Raw genomic sequence first — 24,626 nt, 5'->3', positions numbered from 1 at the left:
TGCGGCACCGCGAGAGGGAGCCGGGGCGCGGTGCGAGGTGCGGGGCACCCGCCTGTATCCAGCCTCCCAGGGTTACTACGCCCCTCGGCCGGTCCTGCTGGCTTCCCCTCAGCGTCCACCTAAGTTGTTTGTCTATTGTCGAGACCTTTAGGTTACACTCTGGTTCCTCTTCCACCCTGCTCACTTCCCACCACTCCGGGGCTAGAGACTGGGCTCCTGCCTTCCCAGTAGCAGGACAGGTGTGGCTTCTCTCTTGCACATGGAGCCCAGAACTGAAAATGTATCTCTACTCGATGTCCTTCTGAAAATGGGTACCTGCATCCTGGGCTTGAACTGCAGCCCGGTTCTCTTTCAAGTCTGGGTGGTAATTGAGGGCGAGTTGAAAACCAGGCGTGGTACAGCTTGGGAGGCGGAGGGGAGGGTCAGAGAGGGTCTGGACTGCTTCAAGGATGATAAGGATGGTGCTCTACTGGTAGATTGCTGGGTATGGTTAGAGGAAGCATGTCGTTTGTCTGCTCTGGATTCTTGGGTCCTAAAAGCCTCTTAAAAGTCAAAATGTCTGCTCTCAGGCACAGGCACGTGTTGGAGCGAGGAGAGCGAGGGAGGGAAGCGGAGGTAGCTAATACAGTGCTGAGTTGAGATGTTGCGATGGAAGGTACAATAGTTTTCATGGGCTGGGTAAGTTAGCCAAAGAATCCCACTGACAAAAGGTCACAATGATCATGTTTTGAACATAGTGTTAATGACTCATTCTTTTCACTTTTAAAAATGTGATAACGGGGGGGGGGGGGGGAGGAACTGTTGCAGCCCACATTCAGGGTTCACATCTCATCCTCTCGGCTAGTACTGTCCTATACAGTAGGCATCATCACTACCCTGATTCCTCCCCTCAGAAAAGCAAGGTTTAAAAGCTGACCAGCTACAAAGCAAGGAAGCCACAGAACCTGCAGCTTTTCTATTAGCAGAAACCCTAGGCTTGGCACTAGGACTTCTTTTTCGCTGGTCTGGCACAGTGGAGAGGTAAGCCGGAGCTTCCGCCTTTTCCTCTCGGGAGCCAGTTTCTTCAAACATTAAATAATTATAGGTGCCTTGGAGCTGGCTTTGTGAACAGGAAATGAGAAGGTGTATATGAAAGCAGGTAGAGTTTATGGAGCGAAAATGCCTCCATAAAGTCCAAGGTGATGCTGTTGTAAACGTGCATCTTGTTTGCCATATTAATATCGGGTCACTTGCTGAGGTGGGAGCCACAAACCTGGGTGAAGTTACATCATCATGGGCTCCACTTCAGGGAACCAGACCTCCAGGCTCCTCCATCTTAGCAGGCAGGCTGTGCTGGTACCTCCTCAGATGGGGATGGACAGTCCTAAATGCTCTTCTTTCTCCCACCCATCCCCAAGCTGTTGGGTCCCCACTGAAGTGTGTCCAGATGTCCTCTTCCCAGGGACAAGGCTTGGTCTCCATCTTCTCCCCACTGTGCCTCCAGAGCCACATCTTGGCTCTAGGTGATTAGCTGGAACCTTCCAGAACCTCCGCAGAGATGGCCCAGCTTTGAAGAATGTCACTGATTATGGCATTTCACAAAGGTTTCCTGAGCCTACTAGCATTTGTTGCTTCATTATAATGGAAGTTTAAGGCCAATAGAGAGAGAGGAAGAGACCCTGGGGATGTGAGGTTCCCTAGCAGGCACAAAGTAGTGCCGTTTTCCGTTTTCCGTTTTCCGTTTTCCTACCGTTTCCTAGATGGATACTCCAGCAACCCAGCCTTTGAGCCACCCAGCTCACCTTTGAGCCTACCTCACCAGATAGAAATGCTATGCTGAAGGACAAGCAGCATCCCATGTGCTCTGGACACTGAATAGCCCTGAAGTAAGTGAACAGTGATTGTGTTGCTCAGGACAGACACTGGCTCCTGAAGACCATATGTAATGGGCCTTGTCCCGAGTCGGCCTGCTTCCGCCATCGGGCGTCCAGCCAGGGAAACACAGATTTCAAACAATGCCTGCCCTGCCCAAAGTGACTCATCTGAGGGCTGAGTCTGCTTTCCTTTCTCTCCAGTATGAATATCCAAACTCCATCCTACCATACAAAGCAAGGTTGCTTTGTGGAGCTCAGGTGCATGACAGGAGAAGATGAGCCAAGTAACAGCCCCTACCCCTGCTCTAGAACATGTCTCTGAATTGTTTCTTAGGGGAAAAAATTAGCCCCTCCCTCCTCTTATCTGTCTTTCTTGTCTAAAGGGAGCAGTTCTGCCAGCCATTGGACAGGTGATGGATGGCAAAGGACAAAAATGTCCTCCAACCGTAGACCATTTCCTGCTTTAGAACTGCTGTTACCTACAGCAATCAGTGCCCTGAAGGCTTTGCAGAGTAGTGATGACAAAATTTAGACTAGAGGATGGACGGCTGAGCATGCACTCAGGTCTCTCACTCTGCCCAGTTTCTCACGTTGCCTTCACCAGGCTCCACCAGGAAGGGTCCGCGTGAGAAAGCTTTGGTGAACCACGTTCTGTGGGCACATCACTTGTTAGTTGCAACCACGACAGATATTCCTTCTATAGGTGACAGACATCCCTGAGACAGATTTGTCAGTCCACTTATAAGGGTCCTAAAATTTTGAAAACATTAGTTTCAGTGTTAATCTCACCAAATGTATTCATTGTGCATCTGATGACAACAGAGTAAAGTGCGTAGTGATAGTTTTCAAGCACCTCCAAGGATGTGTCAGTCCCTTTTCACAAGTGTCCAATCGCCATGGGAGATGAGAGGCACCTCCTGGCCTCTTGAACTCATGTCACACTCTAACCCCATAAATACATGTGTGTTATATACATATTTCTTAGTTATAAAATTTAAACATTTAGAGCTGGCATGAAGGCTCAGGAAGTAAAGATGTCTGCCTACAAACCTGGCCACTGAGTTAAATCCCTGGATCCCCCAGAAAGGTGGACAAAGAGAAATGACTTCACAAAATGTTCTCCTTTGTGTGTGAGTGCACTTGGGCACGTGTGCTCATACACACACAAAATACTCTTATTTTCAAATCTAGAAAAGTATTCAGAGGTCTGATGTATCCCGCCCTCTCTAGATGTGTGCCTCGCTGTGGGTATTTGGTGGTAATATCCCCCTTTTCCTCTACTTGTTCAGACAAGTTTCCTTTTTGCACATAATTTTAACATTTTTGCCTTTGTAATCAAGACAAATACTAGGGGGCTGGAGTGGTGGCTCAGCACTTAAGAGCACTGACTACTCTTCCAGAGGTCCTGAGTTCAAGTCCCGGCAACCACATGATGGCTCCCAACCATCTGTAATGGGATCTGATGCCCTCTTCTGGCATCATGTCTGAAGACAGCAAGAGCATACTGATCTACATAAAAATAAATAAATAAATAAATCTTTTAAAAAGACAAACAAATATCCTCTTCTCTTTTTTGGTTTTTTTGGGTTTTTTTGTTGTTTTTTTTTTGTTTTTGTTTTTGTTTTTGTTTTTGTTTTTTTTGTTGTTTTTGTTTTTTTTTTTTTTTTGTTTGTTTTTTTTGTTTTTTGAGACAGGGTTTCTCTGTATAGCCTTGGCTGTCCTGGAACTCACTTGGGAGACCAGGCTGGCCTCAAACTCAGAAATCCACCTGCCTTTGCCTCCCAAGTGCTGGGATTAAAGGCATGCACCACCACTGCCTAGCTATCAAATACCCTCTTCTTATTCCTTGACTTAAACACAAAGTTTCAGACATATATAATCCCTTCTCCTGCTGCTGTCATTCTCTCCATCACCTGGACCGTACCACATCCTCTGAATGGATCATTTCATATAGCCAAGATTTTTGTGTGAGGGGAAGAATAAACCCCCCACCCCATTCCCTGACTGGTTAAGAGCACAGGCCACTCAAACACCTAACCTCTTCTTACCCACTTCCTCTTCTGTGAAGTGGGAATAATATTACCCTCTGCTTATGTTCATTCACCTAACCATATTAAAGGAGTTAAAAATATTTGCAATAAATGCTTCTGACTGTTGTCATTGTCCGAACAGTACAATATGACATGCACAGTAAATACAGCATGGCATGCATAATGTCAGGCATTGTTGGTAGTCTAGAAATAATGTGCAGTCCATAGGAGGCTGTGCATAGGCTATGCAGGTGCTATACGGGTTTGTATAAGAAACTTGAAGCATCTAAGGATCTGAGCTATTGCCATGAACACTGAGGGACAATTGTACCTCCCTGGGGCTGTTACAAAGACTAAACAGACTAATGTGTGACAACACTTACAATACTACCTGCCACATAACAATGTTAGTTCCATAAATCTGAGCTGCTACAGCTGGCATGGTCATATCCTACACCGCCTTTTCCCTCTCTCTGCCCTCTTCTCTCCCTCTCCTACTCAGGGAGCTTGTATTTCTTATTATTCTTGCCACAGTGTCAAAATATCTGATAAAACAAGATGGGGAGGGTTTATTTGGGCTCCTGGCTGCCAAAGGTTGAATGTGCACTCACTCTGTCTCATGTGCTCCTTTATAAATCACAATCGACTCATGTCAGTCCCATAGTAACTGAGAGAGTGCCCTAGAGGGGGATACTGGGACTCCCGACCCACCTTTTCTTTCTCTTTCCATTCATAGCCTCCATTCACACAGCACCTTCCTTTACCATCAGCTTCCATCCTAGTGTATACATCTAGCACAGGCCCACAAAGCAGTGAATCAACCAGTCATGAAGCAAGCCACTGAAACTGTGAGCCAAGTTGATCCTTCCTCCTTATAACACCATTTTTCATTCAGGGTGTTTTGTCATAGTGACAGAAAGCTGATTGATACTTTCCATAGGATTTTCTAGTTCATTAGTTCTCAACCTACAAGTCATGACCCCTTAAGGGGTTGAATGACCCTTTCATAGGATTGAATATCAGATATCCTGCATATCCAATATTTATTTTATGATTCATAACAGTAGCAAAATTATAGTTATAAAGGAACAACAAAACAAATCATATGGTTGGGGAGTTACCATAACCTGAGGACCTGTATTAAAGGGTTGCAGTATTAGGCAGGTTGGGAACCACTGGTCTAGTTAACTGAACCCTTTCCTCGGCTCCCCATGCTTTTGTGTGCACATCCTCCTCTTACCATCTGTGATGGTTTGAATATGCTCCGTCCAGGGAGTGACACTATTAGAAGATGTGGCCTTGTTGAAGTAGGTGTGTCACTGTGGGTGTGAGCTGTAAGACCCTCATCCTAGCTGTCTGAAAGTCAGTATTCTGCTAGCAGCCTTCAGATGAAGATGTAGAACTCTCAGCTCCTCCTGCACCATGCCTGCCTGGATGCTGCCATGTTCCTGCCTTGATGATAATAGACTGAACCTATGAACTAAGCCAGCCCCAATTAAATGTTGTCTTTTATAAGACTTGCCTTGGTCATGGTGTCTCTTCACAGTAGTAAAACCCGAACTAAAACACCATTTATACTCTTGATCCATGAGAAGAACCAGTGGCCTGTAGTTGCGACAAAACAGTGGCACTCATAAGCAGCAAGCTGAGGCGTTTTTTGAACGTTCCTTTCTATACGAGTCCCTTGGTCTGTAGGTCCCCAGGGAACCCCTTGCACCACACAGTGTAGTAGAGTGATCAGCTCTGTGAGGTACCCAGAACCCAGGAGCCCTTGTTCCCACTGCCTTGCAACTTTGTTTCCCTCGTTACCTAATCACAGAACACTGGCTTTTACATCTCACCAAAATCTTTTTGCCAAGGAATTTGGGTGAGGCCACCCTCCACAGGGCCAAGCTAGTGTAGAAAGAACACTATTCAGTTCTTCCAGAGTATTCCAGGGCCCAAGATATGTTCATTTTCGCTTTCAAGGCAAATAACAAGTTGGGGAGGTTGACATCAATATTTTCTTCTCTTCTGCAGGGAAGGAAGCCAGTTATTTGAACGGAGCCTAATTTTGCTGTTGCTGAAATCATACAAGGGGGAGTTTTGCAGCAAACATTTACCAGCATGAGAGAGAGAGCCTGGCTCAGAAATGGCTGCCCTGTGTGCTCTTCCATGTGGGCCTTTCCCAGCCACACTGCTGTACTCCAGCCTCTGATTCAGAAACAGCCTCTCACACCCTGTTCCTACCGTGGTCTATGCTGCTTTTGTGAGAGTAGTCTGCACAGGAAGCTGAAGCTAAGGAACATCCAGGGAAAGTCAAAACACCAAGGGATCCCCTTTAGCTAAAAAAGGAATGTTGAAATAAATTTTTCAACAGTGTTTATTAGGCCAAGAGCACTTCAGAAGTTTAAAACAAAAATCTGTCCAGAGGCCTTCCTGACTGTGAAGCTGGGATCTTCAGAGAAACCCCAAATCATTCCCGGTTCTTATGGTCCCTTTTAATTACAGATAAATCACAGAAATGCTCGATTAGGTGGGAGGGGTGATCCTTTGCATCTGTTGCTATAGATGCCCCATTGCCATGTGTACATAGCAGTCCTAGGCACTATCTTCATATGTCAGATATAAGATGAAGTTTACAGGTTTTTTTTCTATATTTAGCTCCTATGTCTACATAGGACACACTCATAAAATCAGCCAATCATGGATGAAATATATCTAAAATTAAAAGAAAGATGTGTCAGTACTGAGCATGTGTGAACAGTTTTTTGTCATGCTAAACAACCATTTGCATGGCTTTGACATTGTATCAGGGTTTATCAGTAATCTAGAGACAGTACACAGTAAACAGGAGGAAGTGTATAGATTATATGCAAATCTTTGACCATATTATTGGCATCCACAGGGATCTTGGGACGGCCCCTTAGATACCAAGAAATAATAGTGTTTTATAGCCCCAAATGTTGCTACTGATACTTTCTGGCTTATTTACATATACACACATAATGAACCTATGTGAATGCTCTAAAGTTTATTAGCCAGGTCAGTCTTGCCATTTAGCAAAACAAGCATAGTACTTACTAACGAATGAGCTAAATTATTTACCCTGTGATAAGCTTTATCTGGTTTATTTGGGTCCGAAGATCATGCTGTTTCTAATCTACCTCAGCCCATGTGCATTAGGCAGATTCTAAGATGACCCCTCTCCAGCTGTCCAAATGCTAATCTAGGTACTACTGAGATGGGTTTTATAGGCAGTTAGGTTTCACATCAGTTGACCTTACGGATTCCTGGCTATCTCTAATGGCTCCTAAAACAAGACTGTTTATAGATGGTGACAGAAGAGCAGCTCGGCTTGGACCATCAGGCACAGGATGTTCTCTTGTTGGCTTTAAAGGTAGAGCTACTGTGTCATGGGGAATGGCCAGGCAGCTTCCAGATATAGAGAGCAGCCTTTGGTCAATAGTCACAGAGAGGAGAAGGCCCTCAGAAGACGTGTGTAAAATGAGCCTCACCTTGAGATGAACAGTATAGACCAGGCAGGCTCACTTTGTGTGTTCCTCAGGGAAGGACTCATCCTTACTGCTGAGTTTCTGCTCCCTTGAGACTGTAAATCAACTATGGTCACTTTCAGCCACTCATTTTGCAGTGACTTATTATTCGGGAATAGAGAACTATGACAGTTTTCCTTCAGTACCCACGGGAAAGTGTTACATAGACCAGTAGATATGTATCCTTTCTATAAAGCATAGAAACATAGGTCCTATGTGCATGGAACCTTTCACACCCCTTTGTGTACTTTAAATCGTCTCTAGATGAGTCAGTGCACCTAAGCAGTGTAAATGTCATGTAAATAGCTATTTATACTGTAGTGCTTACTGAGAGTAACAAGAAAAATGTCTGTGCATGCTCCCTACAGATACAACTTTTCATCCAAATAGTTTCTACTTGAGGTTGGGTCAATCTACAGGCAAGGGACCTATGGTTATAGAGGGGTGTTCAGCTTGACTTCATCCATGATGTGGAATGGGAGACTTGACAGGAGATTTTGAGAATGGTCTAGAGCCTAGGATGCCCAAGAAGGGTCATAGAGATGGAACCAAGGAAGATAAGAAAGCTGAAAGCCTGTACTATATAGCAGATGATGGCTTTGGACAGCAAAGGGCTCAACCCAGGGAATGTGAAAGAAGGACCAGAGAGTATCACCTGAGACCCACATGAGAACATGGGAAGTCGACGAGCCAGGTTGGATTTTTTTTTTTTTTTTTTTTTTTTTTTTTTTGGTTCTAACCTGTCACTGCATGGGAATTCTTCCTAAGAAATTTATAGCTGGATAAATGAGCTTTCTGGCCATTGCACTTGTTAAGGTTGTCACTTTGTTCTAGAATGATGAGGACCAAGAGAACCAGCTGGCAGGACTAACTGTATTGCTATAAAAACACTAGTTAGGAAGTCCTTTTTGATCTGTGGACAGGTGTAACACCATGTAGATCATACCTTTCTCCATGTGTACTTCCAGACCCTGGTGCTCCTGGCCTAAATATTTCAGCCCCTTCCAGAACCTTCATGAACAGGGCTTTGAATCCCTTCTACGCCAGGGAGGCCCTAGACTTGGAACATCCCAAAGCTGTTATCACTCCTCTGATGGCCCCTATTGGAAGGGCTGTCACTGGACAGCTATGACCACATCAGTTACAAGATGGCTTCATTATGCCATCGCCTCAGCAAAAGCTGTACTGGTGTCTAAACCCCCTCACCCACTTATTTTACTGTTAGAATCAGCATCACAGGGAAAGCATGACCTCTGCTGGGGAGCACCAGCTTTTCCAGACGAAGAATGGCTGACTGCACTGCTGGCCAAAGGTACGGGAAAGGCACCATATCCATAGCCATTTGCTGAGGTCTGCATTCTGCTGGTCTGAGGAGTGCAGGCAGGTGGTCACCCCACTTAATGGTGACTGACACCAGGTAGGTGAGGTCATCATATATGGGTGTGGTCAGCTTCAGTGTGCAGAAGCAGACAGCTGTCATACAGGGCCTTGTTGATGCAATACGTTTCACCTGTGTTCTCTGCCAGCTGGTACCCAGAAAGAGTGGCATTATAGGGTTTGATGTTGATGGCTGACACTGTAGGAGACTGTATGATGCCTAAGCTGATTCCACGGTCAGTGCCCTCTGTGCCTTTTGCCAAGGTATTTCCTGTGCTGCTCCAGCCTGTCAGAAGAAAGAGAATACAAGAGACACACATAGGAATCCCATCTTGTGTCATTCAGATTATGAAGGGCAAGGTGGGACTATTCTTGGGATGCCTTGGATAATCTTTAAGGTATACTTTTATTTCCAAAGGTAAAATTTCCATAGCTTAATGACCCTCAAAAAGGCTGAGATCCACAGTGTTGGGGAAATGTTGATTGCAGTTGCTAAGCTACAGCTGAGGGGAGTAAAAGCCCTGCTGTGCTGTTGCCATAGAAACAACAATGTCTGTACGCATCAGGAAGCCAAGAGGATGCTGATATTTTACCTCAAGGAAATGTTTGAGATGAAAATGCCTAGCCAGTTTTAAGCATCACACAATGTGTGCATATGTCTGGTATGGTATGGCACTTCATTACTGTCTTCAACTGTGCTGGTTTTAGATATTAGTGTAAAAATTAAAATCACCTTTGCAAGACTCTGGGGGAGAGGAAAAAAGGCCTAAAATCAAGCCGAGGAGCTGAATGTGGTGGCAGATGCCCCATGAGGCTGGTACTTGGGGGCAAGAGGGTCCATCCTGGGGTATATGAGACTGTCTCAAACAAAGAATCAACTTGAGAGAAAGGAACTGCTTATGGAAATAATCACAGAGAGCATTCTATAAATACTCTTAATTAGGTATAATTAAAAGGGGCAAGGAAGACAACTCTAAGCATTTGGGTTACACCTTGGTCACTGAAGTGGTTACCTGACATCAGCGGTCCTTTGAAATCCCCTGCAGCCTGTGATGCCCTCTTTGAAGGCTTTCATCCTTTCCACCCCTCCCCCCCCCCCAGGAGGCTGCTCCTCACAGAGGCCTTGCATAGCCTCTACAGGCCCACACTCTCCTCTGAGCTGTCAAGAGTGACCACAGACATGATCTTGTCAGCTGCATAGGTTAGGCCAGGACTTGTGGTCTGTGGGACACAGGCTCAGCTGGATGCTGCACACAGAACTGTAAAGCTCACGGCTGCTAGGAAGGGAGTGAGTCATCTGGCCAGCTCTCATGGAGCATGACAACATACCGAACACAAAGTTGTCTGGCCTGAAGATCTGGCCAAATGGTCCCGACCTCACTGAGTCCATGGTGCCAGGCTCCAGGTCCACTAGGAACCCACATGGTAGGAAAGAACTGACTCCCACTGTTTCTCCTCTGAGCTTCACACACTGTGGTATGCACACACAGGTCCAAGGTACATATTTGTTGCCTGTGGGGACAAGAGCTGACTTAGAACTGGGCTTGGGAAAGGAGATGGATGTAGCAAAAGAATTCAGTGCAGAAACCCCAGCATTGAGACAAAGGATGAAAAAAAATGGAGACACAAAGCATGCAGAAGTCTTCAGGAATTATGAAGTGCTTTTTGTAGTTGTTGTTGCAGCTGGCATTTTAAATGAGTATGCAAAAAAGCATTTCCTTGTCTGCATGCTGGTAGGCAGCTTCCTCTGCCACAGTATGGAAAGCAAGACTGACATCCAAACCCTTACCAGCAGCTTCATTGTAGTACACATTAATTCTCTCCAGCTGCAAGTCATTGTCGCCATGGTAACTGCCAGTGGGGTCGATGCCATGCTCATCGCTTATCACCTCCCAAAACTGAAATGAAGACAATCACATCATGCTTAGGAGCTCTCTGTCACCCAGAAAGGTCTCGGTCAGACAGCAGGCAAGAGCCTAGTGAGCGGCTGCCCTCCATGTATTTGGGCAGCAGCAGCCGCAGCTGCTGCTGCAGAGGGTCTTGGGAATGCGCAGTGCATCGGCCATATTATGACCACAGATGCAGAGCTGGGAGGAGCCTGGAGAAGGAAGTGGGCACAGCAGATCCCCCCAGAAGTGCAGAGGCAGCTGCTTTCTATCACTCCAGGCTAGGGTAAATTTTTATAACTTGGGAATTAAAGGCTCCTAACACAGACCCAATACCTCACTGAGCTACACAGGTTTATATCTGCCATACATTCTGGCCTCTGGTCCCACTCATGGAAGAATTGGTGAATTTGGAGAGAAGGAGCCTCAGAAGGAACAGTGCAACCGAGGAGGAAGCTGGCTATTATTAGGATGCAGCCTCCATTGTGAACCTCAAACAGGAGAAGAGTGGGGGGAGACATTTTTATATTATGCCCACCCACATCCATACTATGCCTGATACAAACTCCCACGGTGCTTGGAGTTATAATGCTACCTGGTGCCACTTGCTGTCTCATAAGCAGAAATAAGATTACCATATTATATTATATCATCACACTTAGACAGGGCCCATGTGAACAGAATTTATTGAAGGTCCTCGTTGTCATGATGCTACCACCAAAACACAGATCCAGACATACATTTAAAGTCAATTGCGATCAAGAAGTTGTCTAGGCTCAGTAATCTGTAAGCATTCAGAATCAAACAGATGTGGAGTTTGTTTACTGGTGTAGAGTGAAAAATTATAAAGACCATTTTATAAAATATATACAGGCTTTTTCTTTACCCCTAGGCCTGAGCAAAAGAATGCAGGAACCAGAAAGCGGAACTGAATGTTCTTACATTCAGGCCTTCACTGCCCCAGGATACATTCCAGGAAGAGTAACATTGCTCAAGCCTCAGGGAAGAAGGCCCAAAGCAGGAAGATACATTCCTGACCACAGAGAAAGATGCAAGTCATCTGGGTAGTTCAAAGAACTAACTAACTTTCCTAGCTTGTTCTTGGTAACCCCTCCCCCCCCTTTAAGGTCTTCCCAGTGTTACAGCCTGCTGATGTTCAAAATTTGTAAAGCAACCAATCATGTGTAACTACGTGAAAATTCTTCCCTTTCCCCACCCCATGCTATAAAAAGACCCTTAGCTTGCTGGTCTTTTGTCAAATCCTGTTCCTGCATGGACGAGCAGTTTGACCATTGGCTAGCCAACTCTCCCCAATAAACCTCTGCTGATTGCATCCAGGTACGGTGTCTTGTGATTTTTGGGTGGCCGTCATTTCCCAAGACTTGAGTAAGGGTCTCCCGAGTTTGGGGGTCTTCACTGGAAATGATTAGCAGAAAGTGTGGGTATTGGGGAGCTGGGTGGCAAACTGGTGGGGATAAACATGTAGCAAAATCAGGCCACCTACACAGGGAATCAAGTTCTTTCTAGTCAGCAGATTCTGTGTTGGAGCTGTTCAGGTAGACAGAATGCTCCTGAGTACCTGGAACCACAGTCAAATTCAAAGGCTAGAAGCCTGGTGGATCTAATGCCATTGGTAGGAAGCAGGTAACTGCAAGCAGTAGCTTCTCTTCACTGTTTCAGCCCCTCCCCCAGCCTATTATTAAATGAGACAAGCAATTGAATGAAATTCATTGTCAAGTTGAGGTTTGACCATTTCCAGTTCTATCTGCTTCGTGCTTGTGGCTTTAAGCTGTGAACTCTCAGCTTTCTGCTCAATTTGCCATGCCTGTCTATGGTGGCCATAACTTCCAACAAATGATGGTGATGGAGTCTTATTCCTCTGGAACCCAAACCCAAAGAAACTCTTTCTTCTGTAAGTTGCCTTGGTCATGGTGCTTTATCATAGCAACAGAAAAGTAGGTAAAGTAGCTGAGTTAAGTCTTGCCAGTCAGGTAAGCTCCCAATTTGTGAAAATGGAATCTAAAGTATTTTCTCATCCTATCAAGTAAGTAGGTTAAAATCCTGCTTCCAATGTCATTCAAGAGGTCCATCCCAAGCAGGCAACAGAACTTGGCAGTGTCATTCACATGGCTTTAGCTTTAGAATCATGAAGGATGAAACACTAAAGGGTTTGTGGAATCTTCCTCTGTGGTTTTAGAGAGCCACGGGGGCCTGGCAACATGTGGCAGGAGAGTCCCTGTGTAAAGACCCTGTGAGGTCAGGAGACTCTAGGAGGCCATTTTGTGAAGCTGTGGACATGTAGCCTGGGCTAGGTTAGGGACCGCAAGCTGTTGTTGATGCTTGAGTCACAAAATATCTGCCAAGGAGAGCTGTATACAAAGAATGGGACCAGAGCAAGAGAAAGATGCATATTACAAGCAGAAAGGCTATGCCAAATAATGTTTTGCTGGAGCACACAGGTGAAAGGATGTCTTGCTAAAGCAAACACATGAAAGACTGTTTTCCTGAAGCAGACACACGTATAGCAGGCATGTGAAAGGGCTCTTGATGAAGGAGTATGAATATGACCCCCACAGACAGTGGGAACAAGCACTGAGCTTTGTTTTGGTTTGCTCTGCCTCACTATTCTTCGCTAAAGACACACATGCATTGGTTCACCTTACATAGCATTGTTGTAATGTTGCCCATGAGAGAAACTTGCCAAAGAACTGCTCATGAGGTTCCTGTGGCAGCTTGCTGCTTCAGCAGCCTTGCCTCAGGCTGGTTGTCGAGCATGGAGGTTTCATCAGGATTGAACTACAGTTTCTTGCTGTCTGCTTGCTGAAAGGTCTGGACTGTAGCTGCTGGTTTGTGCCTGGTGTCTGCCTGCCTAGAGGACTGCTCTGCAGCTGCTGAATTGTATTTAGTGTTTGCTACAGGACTGAACGGCTGCCCAAGAAGATTGAGCTCACTCTCAAGGAACTATTATTGCTGAACAGATCTACTTCCCCCATATCCTAATCACTTCTCTCTTCCAGTGCCTCTGCGGGGTGATAGGCTACAGGAGAGGTTGAACCCTTATTAAAAATAGGTTGTAAAAAAGTTATGCCTACAGTATGTGCTTTGCTTTTTTTTTTTTTTATTTTACAAAAGGTTACAAGTAGCTGTATTTCAAAAGAGACTTTGGACTTTTAAACAGTGTTGAAACTACAAAACATTATCAGGACTTTGAAATTGGACAAAATGCATTTTGCATTACGATATGGCCATGAACATCTCTGAGGCCCAGGTTATGAAATGTGGTAGTTTGAATAGAATGTCCCCAGTGGCTTATGTATTTGAACACTTGATGGTAAGTTGGTGACATTATGTAGGTGGGCTTAAGTAAGTGTGACCTTGATAACGTATGTCACAGGAGGAGGGCATTGGGAGTCTAAAGCAATGTCTATCAACCTTTCTAGTGCTGTGACCCTTTAATGCCATTCTTTGGTGGTGGAGCAGCGGCTAAGGCAGCTGTCTGCAGAGGGTACGGGCCCTCTGCTCGCTCTCTCTCTCTCTCTCTCTCTCTCTCTCTCTGCCTCAGTCCGTTCAGTCCCGCTCAGTCCCACACGTCTCCGCCTGAGTCTCATGGGAAAAAAAAATGTTAATACCATTCTTCATGTTGTAATGACCCCCCCAACCATACAATTATTTTTGTTGCTGTACTTGATAAAATTACTCGATAAAAATAAATTTCGGCAACCCCTTCTAAAGGGTCATTCAACCCCCAAAGAAGTCATGACCCACAGGTTGGGAACCGCTGCTCTGAAAGACTTCTGCCAATTCCAGTTCTCTCCCTCCTTTGTTTTTTTCTGTTCAAGATTTAAACTCTCAGCTCTCTGCTCAAGCCATCCTGTCTACCTGCTGCCACGCTCCCTGCACTGATAGTGAAAAACTCTTATCACCCTGTAACTGTAAGTTCAAACAAGCCCTTGCCTTAGTTCATGGTATTTTATCACAGGAAAAGAAAGGCAGCATATATAAACATAGAATAGGCTAGAGTGAATGAAAATTCCTGAAAAGCAGCTGTGTCTGCAGAGACTGGTGGACCAATTGGAACTTCAGTACTGTGGAGAAATTGGATGTTTGTAGGTTCAGAGGCTAATTACCTTATTTGGACCAGTTTTAGCCTTCTGGAACAGTCGTTCTTTGCCCAGCTCTGTATCTGAGCTAACACCTCCTGATAATAAATAAAAGCCTCTTAGAATCTATTAACTTAACATTAAGTTTCCAACAATCCAAGAGTTAAGAATGTCATCAGACGGCAGCTTAGGCCTACAGAGCTCCCCAACCTCCACGTTGATGCGTCTATCTTTCTGGTGTGCCCATCAATGTATTTCACTTGATCTTAGCCAAAAGGCCAGGAAGGGATTCCACCAATGTATTTCAAACTTGCCTTGATTCATGACTTTTCCTTATTCTGTAAAACTATAACTTCATGAAATTACTTCTACATTGGAACATGGAATTCAGGAAACCCTAAATCTGGGCCATGGTCACTCAAAATGGCTCCAGAATAAGCTCTTATTCCCTTCAAGATTGGAGCTATGGTTTTTTTTTTGTTTGTTTTTATGTCAAAACTAGAAAAATAAATACTAAAGCTCGGTGAGATCATACAATCCAGACTTGAGGCTATCGAGGAATGAAGGTCTCTTAAGGAAGAATTTAAGATATAGGTGGCAATTCAATGAACTCCCCTGTTTGTAGTCTGAATACTTGATGCACAGGTCCATGAAAAGAAGGTCTGTGGGAACACACAGCAGTCATCTCTGGGACTACAGTCACATGTATCCTTCAGGAAGTCAGGATCATGTCCTGACAATTGCTAAGAACTAACCATAGGAGTTCATTACTTCTCTGGTAATGTTGGTGGTTTTGGTAATGTTGTCTAACATTTCCCAAAGCAGAGCATGGGAAGAGTGGAAATCCTGGCGAACTTACGGGGTGACCTGGGCAGTGGTCCTAGACACTAGCAATCCATCCACAGGCTACTATAGCTTAGCCTTTTCAGGTGCTTCCGAACCCAGAACTTCCTATGCTGTGCCCTCTTGAAGGCTTTGGTGGAGAGAGTTGTAACCTTTTCCTATGCTTTGCTTTTTAAATGGAACATCATTTTGTGGACTTTTTGAATTGTCTAGTGCCCGGGAAAAACTCAAATCAGAAGTAAAAGAATCACTTCAATAAGGAAAGAAGACAGGTATTTAAATAATTGGTAGGAGTTAGCATGATTATCAAAATTAGGGGACCTAGAGCCATTGTGAAGCATTGTTTGACAGAACATCTGGGCACCAGGAGTCACATCAAGTACACACAAAGTGTTTGACTGTGACACAACAGGCTCAGAGATCTTTTTAGTGTATCTCTTATAAATATGAATGGGCACGTGTCAGTAAGATGGCTCACCAAGTCCAGGTACATTTACCACCAAACCTGACCACCTGAATTCAATCCCTGGGATCCCACATGATAGGAGAAGAGATGTTGTCCTCTGACCTCAACATGTGGCTACGGCACAGGCAACTCTCTCCATAAATACATAATAGAATTTTAAAAGCTTTTCTAAGAGCTGGAAAAAATGATGCAGCCGTTAACATTTAATGTTCTTTGAGAGGACCAGAGCTCAATTCTTGGCAGCTACATGTTTCAACTAGAACTCTACTTTGAGAGGATCTGATGTCCTCTTCTGGCCTCTGTGAGTACCAGACACTCACGTGGTACACATACAGGCAATCAAAAAGCATACATATAAAAAAATAAAATTTTTAAAAGATTTTTTTAGTGCGCACGCATAGGACTGGAGAGATGGTTCATAGGTTAAAAGCACTGACTGCTCTTGGAGTCTAGTTCCCAGAATCCAGCTCATAACTGCCTGTAACTGTACATTCAGGGTATCTGAAACCTCTGGATCCCTGGGGTCCTAAACTCATATGTACATACTGACACACAAACACACACATATATGTAACCAAAAATAAAAATGGATCTCAAAAAATGGAAAGGCAACCAAACCTTACTGACTATACCAAGAAGCCCAAGCAAACACAGAGAAAGGGGATATACAGATATAATACAGGGAGAAGAAAAATAGTTAAAAATCTCATGAGTATCTTTAGACCAAACAGTGAGTCCATGAAATCAGAGTACAAAATTGGCTAGGTGTAGTGGCTCAGGCTTGTAATCTCAGCTCTAAGAGAGCTGAGGCAGAAGGATTACTGTATATTCAAGGTAAATCTGAGTACATGAATTCTACATAATGAATTCTCAGACAGCCTACGCTACAGAGGAAGACTCTGCCAAAAAAGAAAAGGGTAAAACTAAAATCTAAAGAATTTTTTAAAGGTTCTTAGGAACCACAAAATGTATTAGCATCAACCAAACTCAATGGAGAAACTGCAAGAAAAGACAACTCTTGTAGAAACTGGAGTAAGAAAAAAGAGGCTGGGAAGCCAGAGAGAAGCAGTAAGAATAGTCTGAAAGGTTCAACACCAGATGGATAGGAACTCTGCAGAGGTAAGCTGGAAAAAAATGGAAACAGGTTTTCAGATGCAATTCTCCATGAAAGGGGGCAGGCAGCGGTCATGGGGGCATCTAACACATCTTACGACCTAAGTGCAGAGTGTAGCTCCTTTGAAGTTAACTTTCTCAAGCCAGCTCCTTGGGAAGAAAGACAAAGATTTACACACAAAACATGGTGCAAACTAGAAGAAACAGGACTGAGGAAGCCAAGAGCTGAATCGTGCATCCCCTGTTATGGTGTCAGCTCTCCTGGGCAACTCCTCATCGATGCCCCCATCGAGGCCTCTGCTCTTTAGAGTCCCTTCCCTCCAATCATTCTTGGCCATCGATTGATTTGGGGAGACCATAAAGAAGGCCACTCATTTTCTCTTTCTCTGAAGACAACTCTTCAGGAATATCCAGATAGCCCCAGTTACCCACAGCTGGGGAAATGAAAGCCCCATAGACTGGAAGGGGAAGTCTGGCAGTCTACACAACATCTGCTTTGCTAGTTAAATGACAGACTTGTCGTTTTAAAAGTCTTTTTTTTTTTTTTTCTTTTTTGGAGACAGGGTTTCTCTGTGTAGCCCTGGCTGTCCTGGAACTCACTCTGTAGACCAGGCTGGCCTCGAACTCAGAAATCTGCCTGCCTCCACCTCCCAAGTGCTGGGATTAAAGGCGTGTGCCACCACAGCCCGGCTTAAAAGTCTTTTGTAGTGCATGTTGACTAAGAACTCCTCCTGGTAAGACATGGCTCCTTAGCTGGGAACTAAACTTGGGAGTGGCAGAGGTAGTCTGGCACTATCTGTACCTGCAGTGTGGATTCTCCAGTCAGCACAGTGGTATTACAAGGCTCATTTCGGTTCCACAGACAGGTAGCTCCTACTATTTGTTGACTCCACATGCATTTCACCTGGGTCTGAACACAAGTAGAGGGGGAAATCTAATGAGAAACTTCAGCGCACACCCTTACTACACAGCTATACTTATTCAAACAGAAAATGTAAGACCCCCCATGAAGGGAGGCCCCCCCTGAAGCCTCAGGAATTCGCGGCCACCCAATAACTCACAAGACACCATTCTTGATGCAACAGCAAGAGGTATATTTCGGGAATCAGTCGACTGATGGTCAATTTGTAACCCATGCAGGGGCAGAGGAATTGACCTCATGGGCTGGGAGTGGAGGGCTTATATAGGGCAGAACCACAAACCAAGTGGGGGTGAGGGGGTAATCAAGGAAACATAACATAAAAACAGTAGAAAATCTTAAAAGGTCCCAACCCAAGTTTAGTCAGGGTTGTGCAGAAAACATCTTATATACTTATCTTTTGTAAGGATGTAACCTTGCCCAACCATTTATCTTGTGGGTCAGCCAGTTCCTGGGACCACCCAGATGACTTGCATCTTTCTTTGTGGTCAGGAATGTGTCTTCCTGCTTTGGGCCTTTTCCCACCCACAGGTGGGTTCTCTTCCCTGAGGTCTGAGAAATGTTAATCCTTCCCTTCCTCTCTTGAATGTTAATCCAGCAAATGTCCTCTGACTCAGGGATAATGTACCCCTCCTGGAATATAGAATGTATCCCAATGCAGTGAAGGCCTAAAATCCTACATTCAGTTCCGTTTTCTTGGAACTAGTGAACCTGCATTCTTTTGCTCAAGTCTAAGGGTCATAAAAACTTTCTATATTTTTCTTAAGTTTTTTATATCTTTCAAAAACAATAGCTATATTTTTCAGAGTTGGTGAATTAAAAGCTTTTGCATCCTAATGATGTTTCAATTTACAAAAGATTGATATTCTAACACTGCATCATGAAACTTAAGTTTTTACTACCATGAAAATTACAGAAATGGAGTTAAGTTCTCACTACCAAACCTACTTTCTTATCACATCCTCATTATTCAGTTGGTGCCCGTTAAGTGCAGCAAGCTGGGTGGGTGGGAAAAAAGCCACGCCAAGTGTCTGCTAGGTTCAGTACCAGCTATGATGCTACACACACACACACACACACACACACACACACACACGCACACACACACGCACACACACGAGGGGGGAGGGGTGGGAGATGGAGAGGGGGTGGGAAATAGAGAATATGACTTGTCTCCTTATGTGTGAAAAAATGGCTCAGAGCCACCGTTAAAAGAAGTTCCTCCCCACCCCCAGCATCACACAATACCAGAAAGAAAGGAAGAAAAAAATAAAAACAAAACAAAACAAAAACCAGTAATTGCCTCTCCTGATGCAGACAGAGCTTTTTCTAGTTTCACAGTCAAGCTGTTTCCTAGGCAACCAGCACCCAGCCTTCAGGACTGTCTGTCTGAACTCAGAGGAAAGGGGGAATGTAGCCAATGTCTGCTCACCCCCTCATTTCCTGTCTTAGCTCCGATGCCACAGCCCTTTGTTGGGGTGTTAATGTGGCGAAAACAGAAAGCCCAGAAGCCTGTCCGTGGGATTCCATTGCAAATGCGCTCTTTCCACTCACTGAAGGTCCAGATCCATTGAGAACCGCGCTTGTGAGAGCGCTGAGCTCATTTCTATTTTTATTCACACCCTGTTTTCTCTCGCTTATTCTGTATGGAAGCAAGAATGAGTTCTCTTTATTCGCATGAGGTAGAACCCTTTGAAACCCATGAGAAAAGAAAGACGCCCCCCCCCCCGTCCCCGCCCCCCCCACCCCCCAACCTTCCCATGGGAAAAGGCTCTGGAGTATCCTCTTTAGTTCCCAGACCAGGATGGGGAGAGGGCTAACATGTCTCTTTGTCACATATCCGGTTTGGCCTTGTACCAGGTCTTTGCTTCCTGTGCATTTCCCTAGTCGATCTGGAAGATGGTCTCTGGAACTTAAGGAATTTGCCCTCCAGGTGAGCTGGATGAAGAGGTAGCAGCTGTCCATGCCATGATCACTTTCATCTTTCTGCCTTCATTTATCCAAAGCATTTCCCTAACTCACTACTGAGGACCAGAGACGCACTTGACCTTCTGATATCTATGTGAATGAAATTCAAACTTCTGCACATTGCTAAAAACCCTTCACCCCTGGTAATATTCATAAGGACACATCTGGGGACCAGCGTTACATCTTCATCTACCATTTCAGATATCAACCACCAGCTGCAGAGCAGTCACAGATCACGGTCAAAAGGCAGGAGCCTCACTGTGGTCCTGGCCCATTAAGATGGGGAACAGTGGGCTCGGATCTGAGGTACAGAAAGCCAAACCCTGCCAGGATCTGGAGCTGGTGGGTGAAAGTGACTGGCAAAGTCTCCAGACTTGACAGGGTATGCAGTCAGGCTTTGTGCTCCGGAAAGGGCGGTGCATACAAGAATATAGGAGTCAGAGAACACTCTGGCAGGCAGGCAGATGGGAAAAGAGACCATACATAAACAAGATGGCATTATTCTGGCTCCTTCGTCACCCAAGACAAAGAGTTAGCAGGCTTCCTCCTTCTTCTGACAGACTCCCTCTCGCTGACCTGCCCTGCTACATCCTAGCCAGGCCCTGACCCTGGATGCTGTAAGCCAGTCAGCTTACTTTCTTTGTTTAAATTGACCAGTTAAAGATGAGGAGACAGAGACCTGCTCTACACCACCATAAACATTTAAAAGCCCTGAGCTCTCCTGGTGGGGGGTGGGGTGCAAATTTCAGTTTTTGACTTTCCCCACTTGTAAGGAGTTTCTCTCTCTCTCTCTCTCTCTCTCTCTCTCTCTCTGTGTGTGTGTGTGGGGGGGGTGGTATACATGTACACACTTTCACTTTTAATAAAACTTGCTGTGACTTCTTTCCTGTGTTTCAATTCTTTAATCAATGGAGAAAACAAACTCCACCCAAGACCCCTAGTCAGTAACATTTGGGGTGGGTGTGATGTGTGATTTGAAGATTATTGACTCACTAAGGTCAGTGTGAACCAAGCCAGACTGAGAAAGGATAGAAGGATGTGGTGGTTTGTATAAGAAGGCCTCCCTTAGGCTCACATGTTTCAATACTTCATCCCCAGTTACTGGAACTTTTTGGGAAAGATTAAGAGGTGTAGCCTTGTTGGAGGAGGTATGTCACATAAAGGGAGCGTCAAGGTTTCAAAAGCCCATTCCAGGCTCGCTCTCTCTCTCTCTCTCTCTCTCTCTCTCTCTCTCTCTCTCTCTTTCTTTCTCTCTCCTCTCTCCATCTCTCCTTCCATCCTTCCCTCCCTCCCTCCCTCCCTCCCTCCTACACTCACCTACAGATCAGGGGGTAGCTCTCAGGTACTACTCGGGGACTATGCCTACCTGCCACCATATTTCCTGCTATGATGGTCATGGACTTACCCTCTGAAACTATAAGCAAGCCATATATATATATCACCTTGGTCATGGCATCTCTTCACAACAATAAAACAGTAAAACAAAGAATGTGACCGTTAAGCTCTCCCGACTCTTTCCAATCCTTGAATGGGGGAAGCTCCAAGTTTCGTAAATGGAATTTCTAGGCTGATATGTTTTCTCCTTTTTCTCTGCTAGGAAGATTCCTATTTAGAAGTCAGCTCTAATGAATATCAGAGAACAAGAGGGGTTTGCTGTTGTTTGTTTTGTTTTGTTTTGTTTTGTTTGTTTGCTTTGAGCAAATTTTCATGATGACAGTCACCCCTGGAGTTGAAAAGAAGGATCTTTTAGAGTTTATTATTGCTTGGCGGTTCCTGGGAACTTCTTGACCTTTACTCCCAATGAGAGTGAATCTTTCACCTTTTACTCCACCTCCCATGTCTTCCAGGAGGACTTGGTCTTATATCTCACCTAAATCAGAATGAAAAGGGCCATTAACAAGTAGTTAAGAATGTGTGAAGGTTCAGAAGAAAGAAGAGGCCTGTAAATTGCCAGCACTAGATAAGCTACTTCAGCAGATGGCAGCTCAAAGACTGCTTGGGCAGGCAGCTGGAGAAGCAGGCACCCCTAGGTCTTACTCAACACCTGCTGTTTCTCCTGATATCTTTCTGTAAGATGGAATAGCCTTCCCTTCTCCCCAGAAGACTCCCTTGCTCCACACTTGATGGCTGTTGTTTCTGCCCCATTGCACCCTGAGTGTTCTTGCTTTTGGTTTCACTGAACATTCAGTCACAGTAACATAGAGAGGCTAAGAAAACAACAATCCTCCCCACAAAAACAAACAAACAAACAAAAGAACAACCTAAAACAGACTGATACCAACACTTTCTAGTTCTTTTAGATGTTTGGGTTGTGTGTGTGTGTGTGTGTGTGTGTGTGTGTGTGTGTGTGTGTAAATTACAGGTCTTAAATTCACAAATGGTAAATTGCAGAGATGTTCTGCCAATTTAGAAAGCCCTCTTTAATCAGAGGAAAAATGGACCTGAACCAAGACCCCTAGACAGAGTCAGAGACAAAGACTCAGTACCCAGGCCAGAGGTAGCAGCTAAATACAAGGTGATCCTGTTGGGTCCCTGTGGTATTGGCATTATAGCTATGAAAGATGATGCTTTGTCCTTAGGAGAAGTCAGCTTCAGCTGGGATACTCGGAGTCAGGTGCTAAAAATCTGTAATCTGTTTTCAAATAATAATAATTAATGTGTACAATGAGTTATTGTGTTGTTCTTTTGATTTGTGGGTCTCCTTTTTGATGTTTTTAATACAAGAAGGGTTAGTGATTGGTTTTAGGCCTGAAGTATAAGTCAGATTTCCTTATAATTAGTGTGGAGTTTTAGCTAGAATGCATGGTGTGGCTAGTGACTATCATTCTGGCTTCCTTATAAATATATACTGCAGAAAGGGTGAAATAGAGTAAAAACTCTACCTTCAAATACCCTCCTTAAAGATATTTTCTATAAAGCAAGCTGGTAAGGCCTATTCTTATCTTGTATTTTCTTGTTCTCCCATTTTCAATGCTTAATTGTTTTTCTCATTCAAAGGCACATTTTTTAATCTGATGAAACTTCCCGTGGCCGGAAGTAGAAGCATGTGCTATGTGGAGATTACACCACGACATGGACACAGGCTTCTAGATCTTGCCATGATTCTGCTTTAAATTCTTTTCCACATGCATTTGGTGGTGTGTGTGTGCACACGAGTGCACGTGAATGCTGGGGGGGTGTGGGGGAGGTAAGAAGAAAACTTTTAGATGTTAGTTGTCTCTTACCCTGTGGATCTGAGAGATGGATCTCAGCCTGCAAACTTAGTGGATAGTACCTTTACCCATGAGTCATCTTGCCCACCCATGGTTCTGCTTTTGAAGCTTTAAGGAAGTAACTCAGTCAACCAAAGCACACATCTCTGGCCATGTCTGTACAATTAGCATTTAAAGCATAGTTTATACCATAATGGGCAAAGGCATGGAAAGTCTGTGACACTCTTGATCACCTGGACTTTTGGAATCCAGGGGTGGGAAGAGAGCCTTGTAAGTGGTTTTTAAATGTTACTTAATAACTCTATTAGTTGTTAATATGACCCACCTAGCCCCTCTCCCCCCCCCCCCAGTAATCCAGGTAGAGTCCTATGAATTTTTAAAACAGTTTTATCTCGGTTATTGGGCAAATTACCCACAATCTATTTTTTCTATTAATTAATTCCCCAGCTGCTCTCCCCTGGTACTTGCTGTTTGAGTCTTACCCAGATTATTTCTGTTCGGTCTGTCTAATAGCTTTAAATTGGTGAGAAAGGTTTACATAACATTACTTGGTGTATGTAAGGATCTGCTCTTCAGGGCAACCAGATTTTGGGGGCCAGTATTTGAATACACAGCAGCACCAGACCAACTCCCAACAGAACCTTATTTATATTGTACCCCTAGTGCCTAGCGTCATATTTGATGAGTAAGTGAGTGAGTGAATAAATGATAAAAGTGCAAAACAAGGATGTGACACTTGAAGTCTGTAGCGGCCAAGTCATTGTTCCCGTGGCTTGGGATGTTTGTTGACTGAATATAGCAAATTGATAGCTAATGCTGGGGGAGCTGAGTCATGATCCAGAATTATGAGTCTGTAAAATATGTAATTAACCAAGGCCTAGGTAGAATTACACAAACAAGACTAACAGTTGTTCTAGAGTGGTGGTTCAGGGTAACAGTCTTTTTTTTAAAAAAAAATGTAATTACACATATAAATGTGTGTGTGTGTGTGGGTGTGGGTGTGTGTGTGGGTGTGTGTGTATGCGCACGTGTGTGTGCCCGCATACCCATGTGCTGAAGCAAGAGTGTGAGGTCAAAGGAACTTTCCAAAGTCAGTTCTCTCCTCCCACCATGTAGGCCCTGAGGATTGAACTCGGGTGGTAAGACAGTGGGAGGGGCCTTACCTGGTAGATCATCCTGCCAGCCCCTGGGCACCATCCTTTTTCTTGTATACATCTTGTTTTATTTTGCTTTTAAGTGGACAGGGTCTTGCTATGTACCCCTAGCTGGCTTGGAACTTGCAATCTTTCTGCCTGTGGTTCCTGAATGTAGGGTTACAGACGTGTG

General features: G+C 44.5%; 1 protein-coding gene across 1 annotated transcript; it reads right to left on the bottom strand.

Annotated features, from left to right (window-relative positions):
* Positions 1-286: 286 nt before the first annotated feature.
* Positions 287-24,475, bottom strand: LOC143443418 (tubulin beta chain-like). The gene is made up of 5 exons (XM_076939839.1): positions 24,464-24,475; positions 10,583-10,691; positions 10,123-10,305; positions 8,899-9,079; positions 287-401 (listed from the first exon to the last, which is right to left on the bottom strand). Exons 1-5 carry the CDS (start codon positions 24,473-24,475, stop codon positions 287-289), a joined length of 600 nt encoding a protein of 199 aa, XP_076795954.1.
* Positions 24,476-24,626: the final 151 nt, after the last annotated feature.

Source organism: Arvicanthis niloticus, chromosome 8 (genome assembly GCF_011762505.2).
Source record: "Arvicanthis niloticus isolate mArvNil1 chromosome 8, mArvNil1.pat.X, whole genome shotgun sequence".
NCBI lineage: Eukaryota > Metazoa > Chordata > Mammalia > Rodentia > Muridae > Arvicanthis > Arvicanthis niloticus.
Note: the sequence above shows the minus strand (reverse complement) of the source record. Positions and strands in the feature narration are given on the sequence as shown.